Here is a 21,558-nt window from a genome sequence, read left to right as displayed (position 1 = left end):
AACCTCTGCCTGACTGAACTTAATTCCTAGTGATTCTGGCTGGAGGTAAGAAACATGGACTGCATCAGGACCCACAACATCCCATAACTCCAAAAAAGTCTGGCTATGAGGGATAAGTTACAAGGACAATTAAGAACAAGAACTATGGGAGGATACTGGGAGAATTAACAAGGACTGCAAGCTGATATTATGATCCTTTTTTTCCTTTTGCAGCTGAACAGTAGCCCCAAAAGGCTGGAAAAATGACAGCCCCAGATGATAGTACTGCTCGTGACTGATTTACAAGAAGGAACAGCTGAAATTATTTACTTGGTCCACTGAGTAAGCCCACCTGAGAACTTTAAGCTAATATAGTACAGAATTTTCCTCAGTAAATTCCCATAATCAGTTGGCAACAGGGGGAAAATATGAAAACAGACAAGAATCAGATCAAATATTGACTTTGTTCAAGACGAAATTCAAGCAAAGGCAAGAGTGCAGTGTATTTCACATGGGAAGAAAGGAAGAAATCAGACCTGAAAAATCAAGCATAATTTGTGGAGAAAAATCAAAAGGAAAAATATTTTGTATTTATCACAATAGTTATGACCTCTAGAACACTCAGCAAAATGGGATGTAATGGAGATATTGTAAATTCATTTTGGGGAAGGAGAGCAGAATACTGGGGAATGCTGCCCCTGACACAGAGAAGTGATATTGGCTAACTAAGCTGAAATATTCTATGCAATTATTCAAATTTTCCATAATAAACACTTCAAGATGAGAGAAAACACAGGTGGTGCAATACATATAAGGTGCCAGTAAAACGTGAAAATTAAAAGGATTTTACTGACTGGTATGTTCTTCCTGGAACTCGTTGAAATGTACAAACTGGACATTCAGTAACTGATTTGTACACTCAGTATGTTCACACTGATTCTTGTAGCCACTTTAAAGAGAGAATATTATTTTCACATACAGGATGTTCACATAATTGCAGACACCAAAAGTGTTGATACATTCTAGTCTAAGAGTGAAACCAAAATAGAACTGGACATAACAGTACAGCGCTTTCTGCCAATCCTACTGACTCAACATGCACCAGTTTCACACATTGATTTGTAAGCACCTACTGTACAGTTAGTGAAACACCCAACCAAGCATATGTCTGAAGTCATGATTGCTTACTAAATTAAACCCCTTTTCCTAGACTTCCAAGTTGTTTATAGAGATAAATGTATTTAACTGAACTTCATTCCCTGCAGAATGTTCAGACAACCAAGTCTTGTCAGTGTCTCTTCAAAAACTGTATGTCGTACTTCACAGAATTAATTTCAGGTGTAGGTATCTACACAAATGTGTGATTAGTTTCAATGGGCTTCAGAGTCTTTGCAAAACAGAATGCCTTATTCTCCGACTATAAGCTATCACCTGACAAACAGTATTATCCTCAATTAATGACTGCCTATTTGTAAATTAAGAGCTACTTACTGATTTCAGGCCTGCTAGAACAGCTAGGTGTATTTCAGTGCAATCTGAGGGCTTCAGAACTTCTAATTTCAGAACTCCCACATTTGTTTTTAAAAATCTGCAGTCATAATGCTACACAAAGCCCACAGCAACTGTAACGCTCCATTCTGTTGCTGTTACTGAACACTGGGCATTGTCTATGGAGCAGAAGATATTAAATACTGTAGGCCGTACTTAACCTGAGGGGCTGTCTCACAGAGGAACTCATGTGTCTTTGTACTCGTTTTCAATTAACCCACCTTTTATTTACAGCCCTGTATTCCTTTTTTCTCTGGTACAATCCTAAGAGCAAAGGGTCATTAGATTCTGAAGAAAAGAGGTCTCTTTTATAAGCTCAATACAGTACTTTTATATTTCAGACTATGATATACAACGTATACCATATATTAATTTAAGACAAATACTTGTCACTGTATCTATGTAGGCACAAGTAAATAAGTGATTTTACTGAAGCGGAGAAATCTTCAATGGTATCATGATTCTGGACTCCATTTCCTGAATAAGGGGCACTGAAAAAAATGGAGACAGGGTTTAATTTCACTAACAGAGATCATTAGCAGTTCTGCACAGTCAGTTTGAACAGATTATTATTGTCTTCAAATTACTCTCCTAGCTAGTGCACGCCAAGTCATCAGTAACTACCAACATTCCTGTAAGTGAAGCACACTAGTTTTGAGAACAAGTGATTTTTTTAATATAATCTGTCTGCTCCTTTGAAGACAAATATTTCTGTTCCTTTTCACCATAATGAAAGTTATCTTACATTTTTCTGGTATACCTCCTTTGAAATGTACCCTATGGAACCAAAATCTGATGTGCTTTGCATACTTTTGTGAGTTTTGTTATGAAAGCTATCTCTGATCTCAAAGATCTCCCAGCTTCTAGTTCCAAAGTCTAAACTCCCTTTTCAAAGGAATGCATTTAACAAGGCTCCTGTATTTCATGAAATATTAGAGGCAATAATTTTAATATAAATTTCACTATTGGCTCGCTAAATTTTTGGTCACAAACTTAAGCATTTACACAAATCTGTTCTTCTACAGGAGAGATGCTTGTATAAAACTTTACTATTAATATAGCACCTTTTCAGCAATTAAACAACCTTCCCAAGTTTGTACGATCAATTGCAAAATTCACTTTTCAGCTTAGTGAAATGTCCCTCCTTTCCCTTACAGTAGCAAAACTGACATGCAGGCACACACACCAGAGATGCAGAACTTTTTATCATTGTGAAATGTACTGAAGAACAAAAATGATGGCATGCACAAGTGTCTACCTCCAGCATTCCAATGAAGTTAATAGGTTACCTGTGTAATAGACTAGTTCATCCCAGCCAGGTTTATGCCATGCAGCGTTCCTTATATCTTCTCTGGTTTGGAGATCTTTGTAAGCTGGTGAGGGAAAACAACAAGCACAAAGCTTAGAAGTAACTCCTTTTCCTTTTACACATGAATAGCTCCCTTAAAAGTATTCTAGTGTGTAATTAGGAGGCTGAAAACACTGGGAAGGAAAAAAAGTCAGAAGTTCTTCTCCACAAAAAGGAAAAGCTCCCAAACCAACGCAAACAGAAGGAACTGGGGAAGAAAATGTCTTAGACACAGGTAAGACATATAATGCAACAGAGTGCAGTTCTACGTGAGTGGTGTCAGATTTCTAATGCTTGAGTATAATATTCTGAATTGTCGAGATATGAAGATAATGCTGTGTATTTTCTAAAATAAGTATTAGACAATGAGTTTCTTCAAGCTGAAACAATCTTTACATGTGAAAAGCAGCTAAGCATTTGTGGAGTCTAACACACAGAGAAAGCCAAAACACCGTGATGCAATAACATAAATAAATGCTTGACTTTCCTTTTGTAGGTGTGATATATGTGATGCTTGAAACTAATCTGTAAAAACCTGACTTCAGCACGAATGGGGATGGAGAAAAGAGACAGCAGGATATGGCTTGTCATGTTTATGTTATTGAAAGCAAACAAGTAGTCCCTAATAAGAAAGGGCCATGAGAAATTGTTGATGGAAACAGAACAAAACAGGAATGTTCACTGCTGCTTCTTTGAAGAATAAAGTTACCTACACAAAAAATTAAGAAAATCAACACTGCTGATAAAAACAAAAACACCCTTTTAAGACATTCCTTTGCCTTTTGTAAAAACCTTGTCTCCTGGGCAAAGTCAACAGTCTGTTGGGGGCTGATTCAGTGAAAAAAAAGCAGAGAACACAAATTTACCCCAAAGGTGATGAACCATATACAGCTGTCCAATTTGTGAGAAAAATCCTCCAACTGCTTCATTATTATCCTGTCGGAAACGAATTGCACGAGCCCTGCAGAAGAGCAAAGCAGCCATTAAAACCAGCAGATCTGGGTAGGAAATAAGGGATAATTGAAAGGAAAACATAGCTGAAAGGAAGCTGAAATGTTAAACAGTATTTGCATAACACTTCAGCAATTAAGAAAAAAACCTGCAACACACTGATTTTCAGCACTAAGTAATTAAAATATACCTATATATCTTGTTAGAATGAGTTAAAATTGGAGGCCTACAGTTTCACTAGGCTGTGCATTAATCATTCCTCAATGTTAGATTCAGTATAAAGATAATTGCTGGAACAGTGTAAAGTGGCAAGCTATTTTTATAGCAGGGTCTCCTAAAACTCCCTGAGTTTCACTCTTATTGTCTCTGCCACACTCATTTACCACAGATTTTGTGGTAGTACATGTGGAATACAACTTTTTTATTCACACAGAATAACTATGCAGCTGTCCTATGCAATGCTCCATGATTTGTTGTGCAAAGAAGGTCAATATTTCTCTTAACTATAAATCTGTTATGTCTTCTAAAACAGACTGGCTATAGATATGCCTATTTTATAAAAATTCTAAATCCATTTTACTTTATTCAAATTACTGTAATTGAATAAATTATATCAATGACAATGACGTGCCTAAACAACCAAGTCCTCGCCTTTGTCAAAATAATGGAAAAGACTCAAAATTTTTTAACTATCAACCATTACAATCGCAAGGACAGTGAATGTAAATTGAAAGAAACTTACACTGGTTTTAAATAAGACAAAATCAGAAGCATATACTCAACAGAAGACTGTCTCAAATGCTTTTAACCTATATAATAAAACACAGATGTGCTGCTCGATAGCTTTTCAAGAAGCAACTTGACTTTTAAACATTAAAAGAGCCCAAATTTAGCCCATTTGAACTAAAAGTAAGTCAGCTTCTAGTAGCCTTGAGAAAGATCAACATAGTCTCAAGGAGTTAACCACCACCCTTCACTAAGCAATGCTTTCTGCTGAAAAGAAATGGTTTCTGATATATTACAGCAAAATAAAGGGTTATGTGAAGGAAAGCCAAACCAGAGCCTGCCATGTTGTTTGCACACAGAATTCCTCTTTCTTTCCTCAAAGGATAAATTAAGGGTCAAAGAACTATCTTACAACTTGTATAAGTACAGAAGCAGGCCATTAACTGGCTGACTGAAATGCTTTGGTACCATTCTGCCACTTCCACTTCATGATTTTTACACATACATCTCTCAAATAGGAGAACACAAGTGCTAAAGCAACACTTACCAGTAATTTCCCCACTCAATCATTGTTCCAGGCTATGAAAACAAAACAGACTGTTAAAACTGTAGTTTAAAGAAAGTTAGAATACTTGGGACAGTTTTCACAACATTTACATATGGAAAACACTATGTATTAACAAAATCATTTCCTTCAAGTGATAAGCATACAATAATCATCTCTAATTACTGTTTGCTTACTGGATTGCTTCTTAGTCATTTGCCTGAAGTTTCCTTCAAATGAAAACACAAGGTTTTCAGCCCTGCAGGTATTAGTATCTCGTTGGAGCTTGCCTTTACTTTGGACCCCACACTTTGAGAGCAACAATGACTCAGACATCAGCTTTGATAAGAACCAGATTTTTAAGATGAGGCCTGTTTTCCATCTACATTGTATAAACACGCCTTGAACATTTTATGACAGCATAGAGCTTAAAAAATAAAAAGAAAAATTTAAACTTACTCTAAGTTGATAGGATCTCAGTTCATAAATATTAGGCCCCTCTCTGGGAACAGGTTCATTCCAGAAACTAAACTCCAACAGTAACTGGTTCTTGCGTGAGAGAAGCATGTTACCTCTTTCTTTGCGAAACTCTGTGAATTCCTAAAAAACAATGTGATTGCTGTCAAACTGTGTATTATGCTTCAACAACAAAAAGCAGTAAAACATACGGTGGCTTAGATTTTTTTTAATGCTATCTTGGGGTTTTGGGACACTGACATCCTTTAAACTGTAAAGGCATCTGAACTCCCCTGGCATATTTGAAAATTTCAAGTGGCATGTTTACACAGCACTAAGTGTAAGTGTTTCACAAAGTATTCGGGTATTGAAGCCTGGGTTTTCTGAGTATGAGAATAAACCCTTTTCCAAAGAGGTTTCTAAGTTTATACAGAGAGTGATGAGATACTGAAGTAAAAGCAGGTATCCAAATGTGCAGTTTTTTTGTCTATTCTTCGTTCTCTTCTGAGTAAAATAAGCAATTCTAACAAAATCAATGCATTTTACCTTATTTTGACGGAGTTTACTCATGACCTCATTGAGAGCTGGATAGCCTCCCTCATATCTCCACAGATGAACTGAAACAGAAAAAAGGAAGCTTTTTCAGGAATGTCACAGCCCAGTACTAAATCTTACGGAATATCACAGTATAAAATGCCCTTCATACTACAGAATTAGACAAAAATAGAAATCAGATAACAGGTTTAAAAATAGATTTTCATTAAAGAAAGCACTACACATTTGAACATTTTAAGAATAATGGAATCATCTGCTTTCTGAAAAGTGTTCTCAGAAAATTTTGCAATCTACTCTGAAGATAACAGGGACATTTCTGAAAGGACTTTTTGTTGCCATGCTAGTAAGAGATGATGACTTTACATGACTGTAGTTGAAATTGAGATTCAATTTCAGAGGATGACTTAACTCCAAAAATGTGTTTTATACCAATTTCATCTAAGAACAATAGAGGTGTAGGCTTTTTAGTTCAGTAAATTATTCAAGCACAAAGAGCAACACAATTTCTGCAGGATATGAAAAATGATGCAAATGTTATTTTTGATGTAAACATTACATTAAAAAAACCAGAAGATATCTGAACATGCTACAGTTGTTACATTTGCTAGGATTTTCCCCATAAAAACAATTTCAGAACAGGTATCTACATTTGATTTTTTTCAAAGCACTCTCTCTTTAATAAATCATAATAAATCCCTTCAATAAATCATAACAAGATTTATTTACAGGCACTTAATATAGCAAGGCAACAATATTTCACCTCAGAGTCACAAAAGCTACTTTCTCTCCTCTAAAGCAGTCCTGTGCCTTTTCCAGGAGAGCGAAGTGGAGACTAACGTAAAGCACTTCACTATGATAGCAGATTCATCCAGTGCGCCTGCTTCTGCTGTCTTATCCCCAGGGCAAATTTGATATATCCACCTAATATTAACACAGCCTGGGCACAAGTACTGAACAAGTCAAAACCCCCATAATCTGCTTTATTGCACTGACAGAACTGTTGCAATAACATTTTCAAGGCAGGCTATGGATGCAATTACAGATACGGTCTGTGTTAATACTTTACAAAAGCAATGAATGAGACTTGGCTAAGATGTGGTCACTTCAATTGTCTTCATTCCCCAATTTCCCTTCAACTTTCAGAATTGTTTCTCAGACATTGTTTAGTTTATCTACTGTTATTTCTTCGCATTTGTTCAGTGCCAATATTGCAATATGCTGTGAATGCAGGAAAACTTGTGTTTGCATTTTTCAGTAACAAAGCAATGACACCGCTACTAGCACAGCTGTAACAATGGAGCTGCGTCACAAACTACATAACAAATATCAGTACACCACTCTGTATTCGTGGCTTCCCATTCCTTCAATTTCCCAGGGCCTAGGAAATGTTCCAGGTTTTCTCTCTACACTACACTCTTTGTAGTTACCTCTCTAGCAGCTCTTCAGTAATTTCTAGTTCCAATATATTTTCAATCTGCATAGTTAGGTAGTATCCTTACATGAACAGAAATATTTTTACTTTCCTCCAGTAAAGGCCTAGCTTACTGTTGAGTTTACAATGCATCATTTTTTCAGATGGCGTGAATGATTTACATTTCATTATCATACAGCAATTACAGTATGAAAGTCTGAATAAAGCTTTTATACGGGCCAATGCAAGACAAATTCTGTCTTTGTAAGTCTTTGCCTTTACCCTAAATATTCAGGAACATGATCTGTGCCCGCAAAGTATTACAGGACCACATTTTACAAGCATTTCCTAAAACTGTTAATCTACCACCTGGAAAACATGAAACTGTATTAACAATATGACAGATTTTAGGAATGAATGCTTTACTGTCAAACTCAACAAGACAAAGAGCAAGCACTGTAAATGTTAATATGGCTACTGATAATTTTATGCACACACACCCTCACTGTATACATTGCTAAAGGTTTACTGTCAACAGAGATGATTTAAAGAGAAGAAACCTGCCAAGCACACGTTTCACTTGTATGGTTTTACATTCTGTTGTACTTCTATCTCCTACCAGCCTGATCTTGCTCTCCGTACCACGTGTTCCAAGTCCCCACCAGTGCACATGGGTAGTGTTTTTCTTCATGAATCTTTGGCAGCACCTCTTGACTTGAAAACAAGGAATACAGACACTATTTTGCATTTCCTTCAGGGAGGCTACAGTTGATATGTATAACAAATCACCACACGTTTATCATTATGGTATGAAAATTCACAAGCTCTACTTTTCAGAAGAGAAAGCTGAAATACAAAGATCTCCTACACAGGGGAAAGATAGCTACAACACTGAAAAATTAAGATAAGTGTTACCATTTCTTAGACTGTATGACAAATACACAGCATGGTAGAATTCTTTTGATGGAATACATTATGTCTATCACCCAGAAGGTTACCCAACACATTAGGAAAATAAGTATCAGGATGCCTCACTTACAGAAAATGCAGCCTAACTACATGGGTGATTTGCTTTAGGAAAAGCTTTTCTTTATCAAGGGAGGTATAATACACAAAAAATAGGAAAGGACAGTCTTCTGTACCAATTATAATGCTATTAATTCTGTTGAGCTGAATGAATAAAACCAAGTATTTTCGTAGTATGCGGCAATACTGCTTTCTACAATTTCAGAAAGTGGTCTTAGTTTGAGGCAACTTACCCATTAAAGCACACAGTTAAACTGCCTTAAAAAAACCTCCACCACAAAGTTTCTGTTGACTATTTCCAGTATTTCTAACATTTTTTCATACTTTGAAGTGGCCTAAATTAGCATTAGGAAATTAAGTTTTACCAATTGCTGACTCAGTTAAGACAGCTTTCATTGCACTGTACTTTGATGAACAAGTTAATTAGTCTGGTTGAACTTTGCATTTTAATATTTTTCCCTGAATAACTACCCCTCTTACTCAGTTTGGCTCATGCGCAGTGAGTCTCTGCACAATATTAAATCATAGGAAGTAGGCTGGTCTTGGGCTGAGAGATATGAGTTTTCCTCTTGATTCTGCCACTGACTTTCTAGACAGCCTTGAGCAAATCTCAGTACCAATTTGCACCTCAAGACTTCTCACTACATAGTGTAAATAATATGACAGACTGACTCTCCAAAGATATTTCACCATCAGTTCATTTTTGCAAAGCATAATGAGATCCTAGACAAGCAGCTTTAAACAGGAATGTTAAATTATTACAATAACCCTAAAATATATTTTGTTGCAAATTATAGAAAAAAAACACCCACAGAATACCTTATAAACACCACCTTTTCCTTTTTTAAAAGTAACTGTTCCTAATTCTTCAGAAGAATTAGAACTTCTTAACCACAGTGATTCATGAAGTACTCTCATAATTGTCTTAATTACCTTATTTCTTTATTAACACATGATGACTAATCATTATTCTGATTTGATACAGAGTAAGGAATTAACCTGTTCATCTTTAATTTAGGGAGAGGAAGGAGGGAAGTTCAGAGATGCTTAGTTTTTTTAATTGCTTCATTCTTAAATTTTCTCCTTTCCTGAAATACTTAAATTTGCTTTGGTGTGGAAAGAATAGATCTAACTACACATACTTCATCTGATTGCTGTCAGCAGTTTCTTTCTTTGCTATTTTCTCTTTCCTTGAAAAGCCTCTGCTTTCACTCCACATTTAGGTAGCTCATGAGATAACATAGAGAAGTGGTTCCCTATCCTGTATAATTGGACATGTTTATATTAAGCTTTTAAACAGCAAGCTGGCTGAATGCCAATTGTCCTTCTCTGTGTATTATTTTTTTAAACAAAAAAGCTAAAAATACCTCATGATTGAATGTTATTCTAGTGGATTTCTATGTTTGTAAAGCAGGGAAAACTGTTTTGGGTTATCTAGCCCCATTTCAAAGATGAACACATGAAGGTATAGACATGTTAGATGACCTATTCATGGCTGCACAGCCAGCCAGTAACAGAGTTGAGGCCATTAACTGGGAGTTGTGAACTTCTTCCCCACCCTTCAGCCCAGCTGGTATTCTCACCAATACACCACACTTAAAAAATTGGTTGCAGTAGGGTATCTGTATGCTAAGAATGTTTTATTTAACTGACAAGATGATCACTGTCAGTGAGAAAGCACTGCTGTTTCGAAACGTGTGAGGCTCACTACGTTTCCAAATTTAAGCATACAGTTCTTGAAAAGGCAGTTGTTCTGGCTTCAGAGGAGTGTTTATGTAGGCAGAATAGGTCTAATATTTCTGCAATTTTGTCCTTAAAGTAGTAAATTTTAAGTGTTACTAATTCATACATTTTATAAAGCTGTAACTTTTTGGAAAACCTGTAACAGTATTGCTCCCTTTGGAGGATATCACCCCAATGCAAAGATCCTATCCAAGGATTTGCACAGCTCTTTAAGGGTAGATTTCAGTAACATTACTTTTGTAGAAGGATATAGATGAGCTGAGAGAAAATCAACCCCCGGGGTTTTAAAATCTCTTCAGAGTTATGCTTCAATTTAATACTGGCATGTAGTTTTACTTACCAGTGCTCTCTCCCTTTCCTGTATGCAGGAAAATAACCACTACATGGCAGCTGGAGTGGGACATGCTAGCATACCAATCTACCCACACAGACCAGCAATTGTAAGACAACTAGGGGAAGGGGGAGAGCTGTTCCAACAAACATCTCCCATGTTTTCACAAAAGGCATCATCCTACATTGCAGCTTAGGAAAATGACACCTCCATGAGGGAAGGCAGGGGGTGAATTGAGCAAAGTATCTTTTGCCATCTCTCTCCAAGAATAGTGTGATCTATACAACACCATACCCTGAAAGCAAAAGCAGAATTTTTCCACCTCCCCTCTAAATAATTATATTTGTCAATTTTCAGAACAGCTTTGGATCAAATCAACATGTCTAAAATGTGAAAACATAATACGCACACTTACCAAAGCTTGTTGTAGGCCTCTAGACATTCTGGTTTTACATTGTGAACTGAAACAACAACATTATGTGAGAAATGCAGGAACAAAATAAAGAAATGGTAATGTTAAATATAAAAATATGACTCACTCTGTAGTTTATACAGACTGCTGGTCTCTCTTTTGGCTAGAAGGTTGGAGTGAGCATCTTTCCTTGGATCGACTTTGCGAACAAACAGCGATTTTAACCAACTGTCTTCACGAGGTCTGCTAGCTGAAGATACCAGCCCCCTACATATTAACAAGTACATTATACTGTCACTGAGCATGTCTTGAAAATGCCCACAACACAGGGGAGATAGGCACAATCAAGTTTAATGCAAACAGTATCATAACACACAGTTACGTACACATCTGTTACTAAACCTTTCCACTGAGACACTTCCTAGCAAGGCAAAGTTCTTTCCCCGCTGAGATTTACCCCCTCACAAACCGTTTTACTAGAGACAGAGCTGAGCAGTTAACTATACACTATCCACTTTTATTCTTTATGCACGTGGCAGGGAATAGGTGGATGGCTGCTTTTGCTGCCTATTTATCTTCTTTTTAATCAAGCTCAAGAAGACTGGGTCTGTCCTGACGTACACAGACAAGAGTGAAAAAGAGCAAAAAGACTATGCATAAGGAAAACTTCGTACAGTGTAAACAGGAAAGTAACTCCCATATGTTCCTATGTTGTTTAAATATAGCTCTAAAAAAGGAAAAGTTAAATAGCACATCTTTCAAGAGAAAAAATATAATGCAAGTCTGACTTGGGAAAAATTACGAGTGATGGGAAACAAACAGCATGCAAGTATTTCAATTCCAAATTCTGGCAACTGTACTACGTAGGGGTATAGATCCACATTCTTTGTTCAACATTCACAATTTCCCTTTCTTTGAAACAGAACAACTTCACCATCTCTTTTTAACTAATCTTTATGCAGTTTCTGCAACTACACTTCCAAAATCATACCACTTCCCTTCACACCAGAGAGTACACAAAACATTACAACTGATAACTGTGCTTTTCAAAAATGACGTTAAAGGAATTATTCTTCTCTTTTCCAGCTGACAGAAGACCCCTCAATCACCACAAACTGTGCAGAAGGACAAGAAAGCTGATGTATTTAACTGATTCTCTACAATGTATGACAGGGGACCCCAAGCTCAAATGTTTCTTCTTGTTTCTCTTAAGAAGCAATTCCTTCAGTTTGCTTCTTTTTGATATGGGATTTCTGCTGAAATACTAAAATATTTATCTGACATACTAAAAACACAGCACTATGGTTGGAAATTTAAACCTTTTCCTGCCCAGAAGTCAACTTTTCACCCTTAATTACCGATTAGGAGATCCAAAAGATAGCTATCAATCTTCAGCTATAAAACTGTCTTCCAGATCTCAAAAATTTGTGACAATCATTCAAGGAAAAAAAATAGAGAAAGAAAATACCAACTTCCTTTGGGAAAAATATCTTCATGAACATGGCTGTCTGCATTACACAAAAGTAGTTCACGCTAGCAGTGTTTTTCAACAATCAACCTTTTAGTCCCAATGTCTGAAAATAACATAATGAACTGGTTCACCCTGTGGAAGCAGGATGGAGGAAAGGAAAAGTATTTCATAGCAGAAAAACAGTAACAACCACAAAAGCAACTGCAACTAAAATGACCTTCAAAGTTAAGAAGTAATTGGTAAATACCTTATTGGTGTATTTATGGAAAATGGTGCCTTCTTTGGCCCTAGGCAAACACAGAAACATGTTACTGTGCTGAAAGCTAAGCAGCTATTCCTAAGTACAAGCATCTAAAAGGGCATTCCACGATAAGGCTGTTGCTAGAGCAGAGGGTACACAGCTGTCTGGAGTAGACGATCTCTGATCTCAGCTGGGGGAGGCCTGATACTGGTGACTGCAGTTGTGTTGTCACATCTACATGAGGTGCCACCAAAACTCAAGCTGTCCCAGATGATAGGGGGTAAACCCCACCTAATAAATCCAAGTTGTTTTAAAAAGTTCCCTTAAAGCAAGCACTAATGCTCACCGGATAGCAAATGGGGCTCTAGGAGACAGAACTCAACCCCAGTACTGCAGTGCTCATTTTTTCAATACAGATCTGTAAGCTATTGCCATTTCCTCCCCTTCATTAAACAGAATTAGCAAACTAATATTCAGAACACTCTTCTAGGAGGATTATTGTTTGCAGCAAATTTTGAAGATGAAAGAGACAAATAATCATGTTGCTTTTTTTTTGTGAACCAGCTTTATGAGCAGCAAGAGCAGACTGGAGTTATGGGGATAACACTGACAAGCAAATTCCTTTGCTATTAGGAGAGTCTCGTGACTTGAATGTTAGACTGCACCTAAAACTGGAGGTATATTTAATTTTCAATACAATGAAATGAGTAATACGTTATATTTATGTAAAATCTTTTACCCAGCAATTGTAAAGCTCCTCACAAACAATGACTAACAAATCATGACTATCCATCTAAACAGACACTTTATTTATACTAAAGAATGGTAACAGCTGAAGTTTATTAAAACAGATAGTCAGCACACCCAATCTGAGATGCTAGGGTCTTCTTTTCAATCCATATCCTTAGAGAAGTCCTACACTACTGGTGTCATTGTAGACACCCACCAATCAAGAAGCCCTGAACTGAGTACTGGTTCACTTGTGTGGGCAATATGTACCCAAGATCAGCTCTGGAGGAGCAGGGACTAAATTCATGTCTTTGGACTGCCAGTTGTGAGCATCAACCATGAATTAGTTCAAAACTAATCCATCATCCAAAAGATCTACTTTTAAGTAGCTTAACATTACGTCCCACAATATTACAATACCTGCTCCAAGTAAAACAGATATTGGATCCAAATTGTTCCAAACCCCGAACACCACTAATGAAAAGGTGAATATACACATAGAATGAATGTAGATATGCCATATGGAATTACCATCACACACTTCACAATTTTTTAATTTCTGGGAACAATATTTATTAAAGAGAGTCTTCATGCAATCTTTTAGGACACTGGTTGACTTTGCTAGCAAGTTCTTATCCTACAAGCGTTACCTATGGGCTTAGCTTTCTTGCTACAAAGATTGGGCTGTGAACACGAAATGACAACACTGAATAGCTTGCTTAGATTAAGAATGATGGTGAAAACACTTCTATCCCACTTAGCTTCTGCTTTAGCACAAAATATAAACTGGGTGGGAGATACCAGGTCAAGTATTTAGACTTTGTAGAAACCCATGTCTGCCTGGAAAAGAAAGAAAAACAACTTGTCTATAACTGACAGTTTTTGATCTGTGGTCTAAACAGATGTCAAAGTTTATTTGAAATTAAAAAAACCCACCAAAACATGCACATAAAATCTCACATTTCCTCTACGCAACTCTACCCATTCCTGTTTTAAACAGCAGCTTGCAGTGATGCCTTTAGTCTTGCACAGGGGCCGCTGCCCATTCTGAGGCTTGAGACAGCAGCTCTCCCCATTTCAAAGAAAGGGAGGAAAAAATGTGTGTAGACCCATCCCAGCTTGGCTGCTTCTGTGTCTCTAACACCCAGGGAGCGTGTGTGTCTGCTTCCTACACCCAAGACACACGTGTGCACACCTGTGCCCCAAGAGCTGTGTGTGTGTGTGTGTGCACCCCTGCCACCCAGGAGCTGTGCATGTGTCTGACCTTTCACACATCAGACACGTGAGCATGCAAACGCCTGCACCCCAAAACCCAACGGATGTGTTTGTGCATGTGCCCGGACACCTGGGGGTTGCAGGCACCTGCGCACACGTCCCAGCTGCTACGGGCAGTATAAATACAGGTGCCCTGACACCCCGGGGGTGCACAGACGTGCTGGGGTCCATGGTAGCTCTGCATCGTGAAGGCAGAAAGATGCTGGTGTACGCAGCCATGCACCCTGACCCTGGGGGGGAAACCCGGCTGTTGGGCAGGGGGGCACCCAGACGCTGCGAGTGTGGAGTGGCTGCACGTCCTGACAGCGAGGGGGGCGTTGTGTGTGCAGCCACGCACCCCAACACCGGAGGCCACGAGATGCAGGGTGGCCACGCACCCTGTTGCTTGGTGGAGTTGGGATGCGGAGTAGCTGCACGCCCCGATCCTGGAGGGATAGCTGGGTGCTGAGCATCCATATAGCGCAACAGCAGGAACACACGTGTGCGGGGTAACCGTGAACCCCGAAACTCGGCGATGCGTGGCCGTGGGGTGCCTGTGCACCCTGCTGTGTCCGTGCGGCCTAGGCCCGGGGGACAGGCGGCAGAGGGCACCCGGCGCGGCGGGGCAGCGGCGCGGCCGCCATCCCCACGCAGGGGCGGACTTGGGGGAGGGAGGGGAAGGGGCTGGCCTTGGGGCCCATGACCTTGAAGGACATCCCGAGCGGGTCGCGCTCCCCGCCCCACAGGAGGGCCGCGGGCCCGGCCCGTCAGCTGCCCCAGCGAGCGGGGCGCCATTTCCAGTCAGGAGAGGGGTGGGGAGGGGGAAATCTACGCGAAGGAAGGCGCGGGGCGGGTGGGGGCGTCGGCTTCGTCTCCAGCCTCGCTCGGCGGCCCTCTCCCGCCCGCCTCACCCCCTCAGGGCTCACCTGAGGGCCAGGCCGCCGCCGGGCGGGAGACGCGGCACGGCGCTGGCTCCCGCCAGGCTCCGCCGCAGCAACACTCGCGCCGCCATCTTGCTCGGGCCGCCGGGGCCGGGGGGGGAATGGGGCGGTGGTCCCGCAGCCACGCCCCCCGCGAGGACGCGGCCTCAGGGGCGCATGCGCGGACTGCCCCGGCCCAGGACCCCCCGTCCCTCCCGCGGCTGCCCAGCGTCTGGGGGGGACCCCGGCCCTGCTTTAGGGTCTCGCCTGCGAAACACTAAGAAAGAGCGGAAGCATGTGTTGAATCATGTGCAAAAACTTGTTTCTTCTAATAAATTTTTCACGCACGCATAGCTGAAATGTTTTCTTCACACTGTTCCGGCTACAGTAGTCTTTAATTTGGCTACACTGGTGCTGCGTGCTAGCATCAAATCCTTAAATAACTTTAAATTAATACCAAACTTATAATTAGGTCGAGTTACAGGGCAGTTCTAAAAGCAACTAGCCAATAAACATAGAAAACAAGTTAATGAGCAAATCTTGTCTTTCTACATCACACATACAAAGTTTGCATTATCTCACTACGCAGTTTCCATTGCCATTTTATGATTTTTATATCAGCACTCTGCAAGAGTAAATCAGAGGCTAGCACATGCATTGTGCTTTAACATCAGTACTTTGTGGTGCCTCTTTAAAAAACACTTTAACCTATAATTGTCACCCTTTTAAAAACAAGTTATACTTCAGACTACGTATATTTAATCACATTTTGATCTGAGAGCATGTTGAGTTCTCGAGCAACTCTCCAAGAGCCTACCTGTGAACTGAAAAAAACCTGACAACCTTCTGTGATGAATCAACCCTAGAAAAAATAAGACATTTTCACAGCTACTCAAGAAAAATCACAGGAAATAGAGGGAAAGATTTACTTCCACTGTCAGATGTAGAAGCAACACATTACCCAAACAGGAAACTCTTTCTATATCTTATAAACGTTTTATGTCTAGTTATTAGAACACTCATATCCCAAGTACTGAGGGTCAAGTTCCTTTATTGCCTGCCCAGATACAAGGCAGGATACAATACATTCCTACAGCCCTGGGTCTGATTTCTCTTAATCTCTGCTAGGGATGAAGTTTCACATTTTACATTCACTCGAGCAGGAGTCGGAGCCCAGGTTTCCTTTCCTTCCACTTTGAGGAGGTCCTTATCAGCCAGCTACAGTTACTAAGTAATTTACATAAACCTAAACCACTTCAACAAACATATCAACAAGAATAACTTACAGCCATATATTTAAGACACTTCCTCAAAGTCAGAGACCATGGTGACATTATTGATTTACAGAGAGACATCTGAATCAAGCTGTCTTGACACCTCAGCTTATTGATCTGACACACAGGACAATGCTTGAGGCCTAGCATTCAGAGCAGTATTTTTCAGTTTGAAACACTGAAGAAAATTTTACGTTTTTCATTCTTCCTGGACCAAATAATTTGCTGAGCTCAACTGGACTTTGTTAGGAGTTTGCAGGCAGCTGAAACTGATTTTGTGCAGGTGAAGGAAGTTAAAGGGCACGATTTACACCACTCTGACAATGGAAGGGAATACAACTGATAGCTTACTACTGTAAGCTGGCTCAGTTTCTAAAAGTAAGATATTTTAGGTCAGAGGACCTTTCAGACACACCTCTTTCAGATTCTGATCTTGAACAAAGACCAATGACATAGGTAGACACTTCAAAAAGGAGTTCTCATGACTTTAATATACCACTCTCTCCTCCATATAGGGCCAGGGAATGCTGTCCCCACAAATTCTGGGTTTTGAGGCAGATGCCCCTTTAGAGCTGAGTGAAAAGTCAGCAACCCAAGGCTGCTGTAACAGCTGCACACTGAGTTTGCTTGATGTTCTGAAGACAGGACACAAGTTCCCCAGAGCTGCAGCAGGATAAAGTAATCTTTAATCATTAACTGCTATGGCCTTCTAGTTTCATAGTAAAGTATGCAGCAAATCAGTACCTGTATCTCTCCCATAACATGTTGGTTTTAGCTTTTCTGATGAGTCTAAATCTAACCATCTTTACTTCTACCTTTTTGGCTTTGTATTCTCATCAGCTTCTATTTCCTGCTGGCAGGTCAAAGAGATCCATCTCTCCTAGAACTAAATAGTTCCTTTGGACAGGTTACAAAGGCAACCATGTTAAGCTACCCAAAGTTTTTATTCTCACCTTACTGCCACTATAAATGCAAGTGGCTATGTTTTTATTAGAGATTCTGGAAGTCAGAAGATATTGCAATGTGGTAGGACCAAGACTGTAAGAGGAAATAAGGACACATGCAGGTAGCTGGTTTTAAAATTCTACACTTCCTTTCAAAAAGTTTAATAGCATTAACTTAAGTAATCCTACAAACCACAAAAGACTGTCTGAAATACAGATCAAATAATATAAAGATGCTCCCACCAAACTTAAAGATTATAGTTATATACTTGTCCTTCTCAATACAGAAATCATTCTAACAGCTGGCTTTTGAAACTGTCAAGGTTTGGGGTAAAACTACATGCAACAAGATGAAGTGTTCACACTAAACTCACATTTTCTCTAATTTAAAGATTGGAGGTGCCTATTAATCTGTAACATCTGTTCTTATAAGCAACTATATTTACTATTTATTTTGACTACAAATTTCACTGAAACATTTAACATACAACAGCAGGGCCAAACATCCCTGACAGAGACAAGCTGAAAAGCCCTCTGTTTAAATATTTTCCCTGCTATTTGTCTGTTGAACAAACTTTAAGTTCCTGAAGTTTTTCACTTAGATAGGTAGTATCTGCCTCGGTCAGATTTTCTGAATCTGGCAGATTTTCAAGGAATCTGGTTCCTGCACAGGGCTTTCCTGTTATTGGATCTATGACATTTCCAACCTTGAAAACAATTTCAGCCAGTTCGTGTTTCACATGTTTGCTCCTTCGCTCAGGCAAAGCTTTCAGAAGAACAATGTCTCCAACAACACACTGCTGCAATGGATCATGGGCAAAATAGGTTTTTCGTTTGTTAAAGAACTGTAGAAGGAAAAAAGGAAATCTTGGTGTTAGATTTCAAAATTAAACAATTGGCAAATATATAGTTACTATAAAACAAACTAAATTTCACTAAGCAGAAGTTAAGTCTTATATTTTTTTCTAAATGAGATTTGGTTTGGATCATGAAGAGAAATGCAAGTGTGCACTCTACTGTTTTTCCAAAGAAAGCACAGCACTACACTTCCCTGACAGTCTCTGGTCAGGGTGTTGTTGCCAACTGAGCCTGTAGAAAAGGAGGTGAGGAAGAAAAAGCCAAGTACAAAAAGCTGTTCATAGTGAACATGTGGATACAGGTAACAATAAACTCTTCACTTAACATAGGTCACCCTTCCTAGCATCACCACTTTCCACTGGCAGAAAGCTGCAGCCAGTGCCACCTTCAAGACAGCTGCCTTGGCTCTTCCAAGTTGAATGACTTTCCTGTGCAGTCCACAGTTTGAGAACTGATATTAATTCTTATTCATCCTAATACATCTAAAGTTCATAAGCCCTGAAATCAGCGTTTTGTAGTTTGTCATTTGAGAGTTTTCTTGCTCAATTCATTTTCTTTCATATAAAAATTCAATATTTATTCTTATGTGAACAGTAGAATTCAGAATCTTTCTTTTAAGAAATAAGTTAACCAGTTCTTCTACTGCATAAATTATTGGACTGGGATTCACAAGACCCATTATCTAATCCTGACTCTATCCTTAACCTTCTGGTCACCAAAGGCAAGTTATTCCACCTACATGTACCATGGTTCCCCTGTCTAAAAATGGAGAAAATACTAATTTTAACCTCCCTGTTTGAAATGTATTGACAAGAAGTGATAAATACAAAGCTCGTATAGCACAACACAGAATCAAATACTAAGTATGCTTACAGTTATGCATACAGAAAAACTGCTACAAAATTTATCGTCAAGTTTCCAAAACAAAGCATACTCCAAATCAACATGAAAAAATAAATCTAAGGGTGAAACAGCAAGAACTTACCTTCTCAACTGAGATCAAATGAAGTGCATTAACAAAGCACTTCAAAGAAATACATTTAGCAGATAATTTGTAATGAAGTGTCCTCACAACACACTGCTTTGCATCCTTTGTAGTCATCCCCACAGCCAAATCATTATGCAAGTTCCTTAAGGAGTTTGCATTGTAAAGAGCTATCAAAAAGTCTAAGAGTCAAATCAATAAAACATTCCTCCACAAAGTACAAAAATCACCATGCAGGACAAGATGTTAATCAGCTTTTACCTTTAGTAAGTAAGGATCTAGCACAAGCCTTGTCACTCTCACTTTGGCAGTTTTCTGCATTTTGGTTCCTATTACTTTCCCTACTATCCATTTTGCATGGACAGCTCCACGTGGTACAGACATTGTTTAGTTATGGTCATCCAGTGCCTGGCAACAAGCAAGCAGACATGTTATTTTCACAAAAAAAACATAACCAGTTTCTGATCAATACCAAAATATGATTTCCTTTTCAGACTAACAGCTTAATGAGGTCATTTTGTTGGAAAAACAGGGCAGATAGGAGCAGTTCAAGACTCCATTTATTGCACTACCTCAACCTTGGTTTACAATATAAGAAGGGATATGAACATGGTCCCATTACCAGGGAAATGTAATTCAGGAGGGCAGTGAGGATGAGACCTTTGGCCACAAAGTCCACGAAGTTCCTCTGAGTCATACCAACTGTCACATATACAATAAGAAATGTGTAGCTGTGGAAGTTATTATGAATTTAACTCATACTCCAGCAGCTGTTTCTGCTGGAGAACTGTTAATCAGTTCTGTTTATGACCAGAGCTAGCCCAAACAGGGAGCAGGCTGTAACTTTTATTCAGAAAGTCATTTGCTTCTGTGTATCTCATTATTAGCTGAGCTGATGAAACTTAAGTAAGGCAATAAGCTTCTCAAAGCGCAAATGACATATCAAAGATTTGTCTGACCTACAGTAAGCATAATCACTTTTGAGTTAGTTCTTTCCTGTAAGTAATTATACTCCCTTATTTGTTTAATTAGGGAAAGGTTTCCATACCACTCTTACAAGAGTCATGGGCAAAATAGATAGCCAAACATTAGAAGACTTGAACCAATATTAAAACTGATGAAGACCAATAACCTTTTCCTCTCCCACCCAGCTATGTATTGTTAAGCACAACTGACACTTGTTGAATTCTCCACCTATCCATTTTGTAAGATTAAATGACAGTTGCTTTAACGTTGCAACACCTTAAAAGAAAAATTTAGGGATACAGAGGCACATCCATAGGGTGAAATGCTTCAAGCAGCAATGCTTAGGGTTGCTTTTACCATCCCTGACTCAGCTGTATGAGCCGCAGGGCTGCAGGAGGGAGTCAGTGTGAGGCCCTCTTGTAAAACAGGGCTAACCACCACCAACTACACAGTGACCAGGTCGGGGAGAGGCAAACGTGTACAAAATAAGCACAAGAGAGCTACCAGGAAGACAGGAGGCAGACAGCTAGGCTGGGTGTCTCTCACAGCAAAGAGGAAGCTCAGAGAGATTAGAAGCCTTCCGCCCGCCCCACCCGGGTCTCCACAGCCCTCCACGCCAGGTCCAGCCTCGGCAACCACCCCGCCAGCAGGGCCGAAGGGGAAGGCCCTATCTCGCAAGCACCAGGCCTCAGCCCAGCACCTCAGCCACAAGTGCCCCCGGCCCCACCGCGGCCACCCCCGGCCCCTCTCACCAGCAACGCCGCTGCCGCCGCCGCGCCTCAGGGGCCTTAAGGAAACGGAGCCGGAAGGGGCGGGGCCGAGGCCGGAAGAGCCGCGCGGCAGCGGGGCGGGGCCGGCTGCGGGGGGAGGAGCCTGGGGGGTTTTA

General features: G+C 39.7%; 2 protein-coding genes and 1 long non-coding RNA gene across 3 annotated transcripts; 1 reads left to right on the top strand and 2 right to left on the bottom strand.

Moving 5' to 3' along the window:
• Positions 1–424: 424 nt before the first annotated feature.
• Positions 425–15,780, bottom strand: NIPSNAP2 (nipsnap homolog 2). Its single transcript, XM_074845395.1, has 10 exons — positions 15,652–15,780; positions 11,158–11,297; positions 11,034–11,079; positions 8,138–8,232; positions 6,099–6,169; positions 5,556–5,696; positions 5,100–5,131; positions 3,742–3,836; positions 2,817–2,900; positions 425–2,018 (listed from the first exon to the last, which is right to left on the bottom strand). Exons 1-10 carry the CDS (start codon positions 15,735–15,737, stop codon positions 1,954–1,956), a joined length of 855 nt encoding a protein of 284 aa, XP_074701496.1. The 5' UTR covers positions 15,738–15,780; the 3' UTR covers positions 425–1,953.
• Positions 2,914–12,256, top strand: LOC141932212 (uncharacterized). The gene is made up of 2 exons (XR_012625767.1): positions 2,914–3,110; positions 12,117–12,256. It is a non-coding gene; the product is annotated as an uncharacterized LOC141932212 (long non-coding RNA).
• Positions 15,781–15,945: 165 nt separating the features above from the next.
• Positions 15,946–21,486, bottom strand: MRPS17 (mitochondrial ribosomal protein S17). Its single transcript, XM_074845397.1, has 3 exons — positions 21,425–21,486; positions 19,968–20,114; positions 15,946–18,708 (listed from the first exon to the last, which is right to left on the bottom strand). The coding sequence occupies exons 2-3, from the start codon at positions 20,088–20,090 to the stop codon at positions 18,418–18,420; spliced, it is 414 nt and encodes a 137-aa protein (XP_074701498.1). The 5' UTR covers positions 20,091–20,114; positions 21,425–21,486; the 3' UTR covers positions 15,946–18,417.
• Positions 21,487–21,558: the final 72 nt, after the last annotated feature.

This window comes from Strix aluco, chromosome 19 (genome assembly GCF_031877795.1).
Source record: "Strix aluco isolate bStrAlu1 chromosome 19, bStrAlu1.hap1, whole genome shotgun sequence".
NCBI lineage: Eukaryota > Metazoa > Chordata > Aves > Strigiformes > Strigidae > Strix > Strix aluco.
This window is presented reverse-complemented; position numbering and strand designations above follow the sequence as displayed.

Excerpts from the sequence above, each read along its gene's own strand:
- MRPS17 (XM_074845397.1), bottom strand. The coding sequence starts at position 20,090 with ATGTCTGTACCACGTGGAGCTGTCCATGCAAAATGGATAGTAGGGAAA. Across the intron at positions 18,709-19,967 it reads TAGATCCTTACTTACTAAAG|TTCTTTAACAAACGAAAAAC; the intron begins GTAAAAGCTGAT and ends TTCCTTCTACAG.
- NIPSNAP2 (XM_074845395.1), bottom strand. The coding sequence starts at position 15,737 with ATGGCGGCGCGAGTGTTGCTGCGGCGGAGCCTGGCGGGAGCCAGCGCC. Across the intron at positions 5,697-6,098 it reads GTAAACTCCGTCAAAATAAG|GAATTCACAGAGTTTCGCAA; the intron begins GTAAAATGCATT and ends ATTGTTTTTTAG. Across the intron at positions 2,901-3,741 it reads TATGGTTCATCACCTTTGGG|CTTACAAAGATCTCCAAACC; the intron begins GTAAATTTGTGT and ends TTCCCTCACCAG.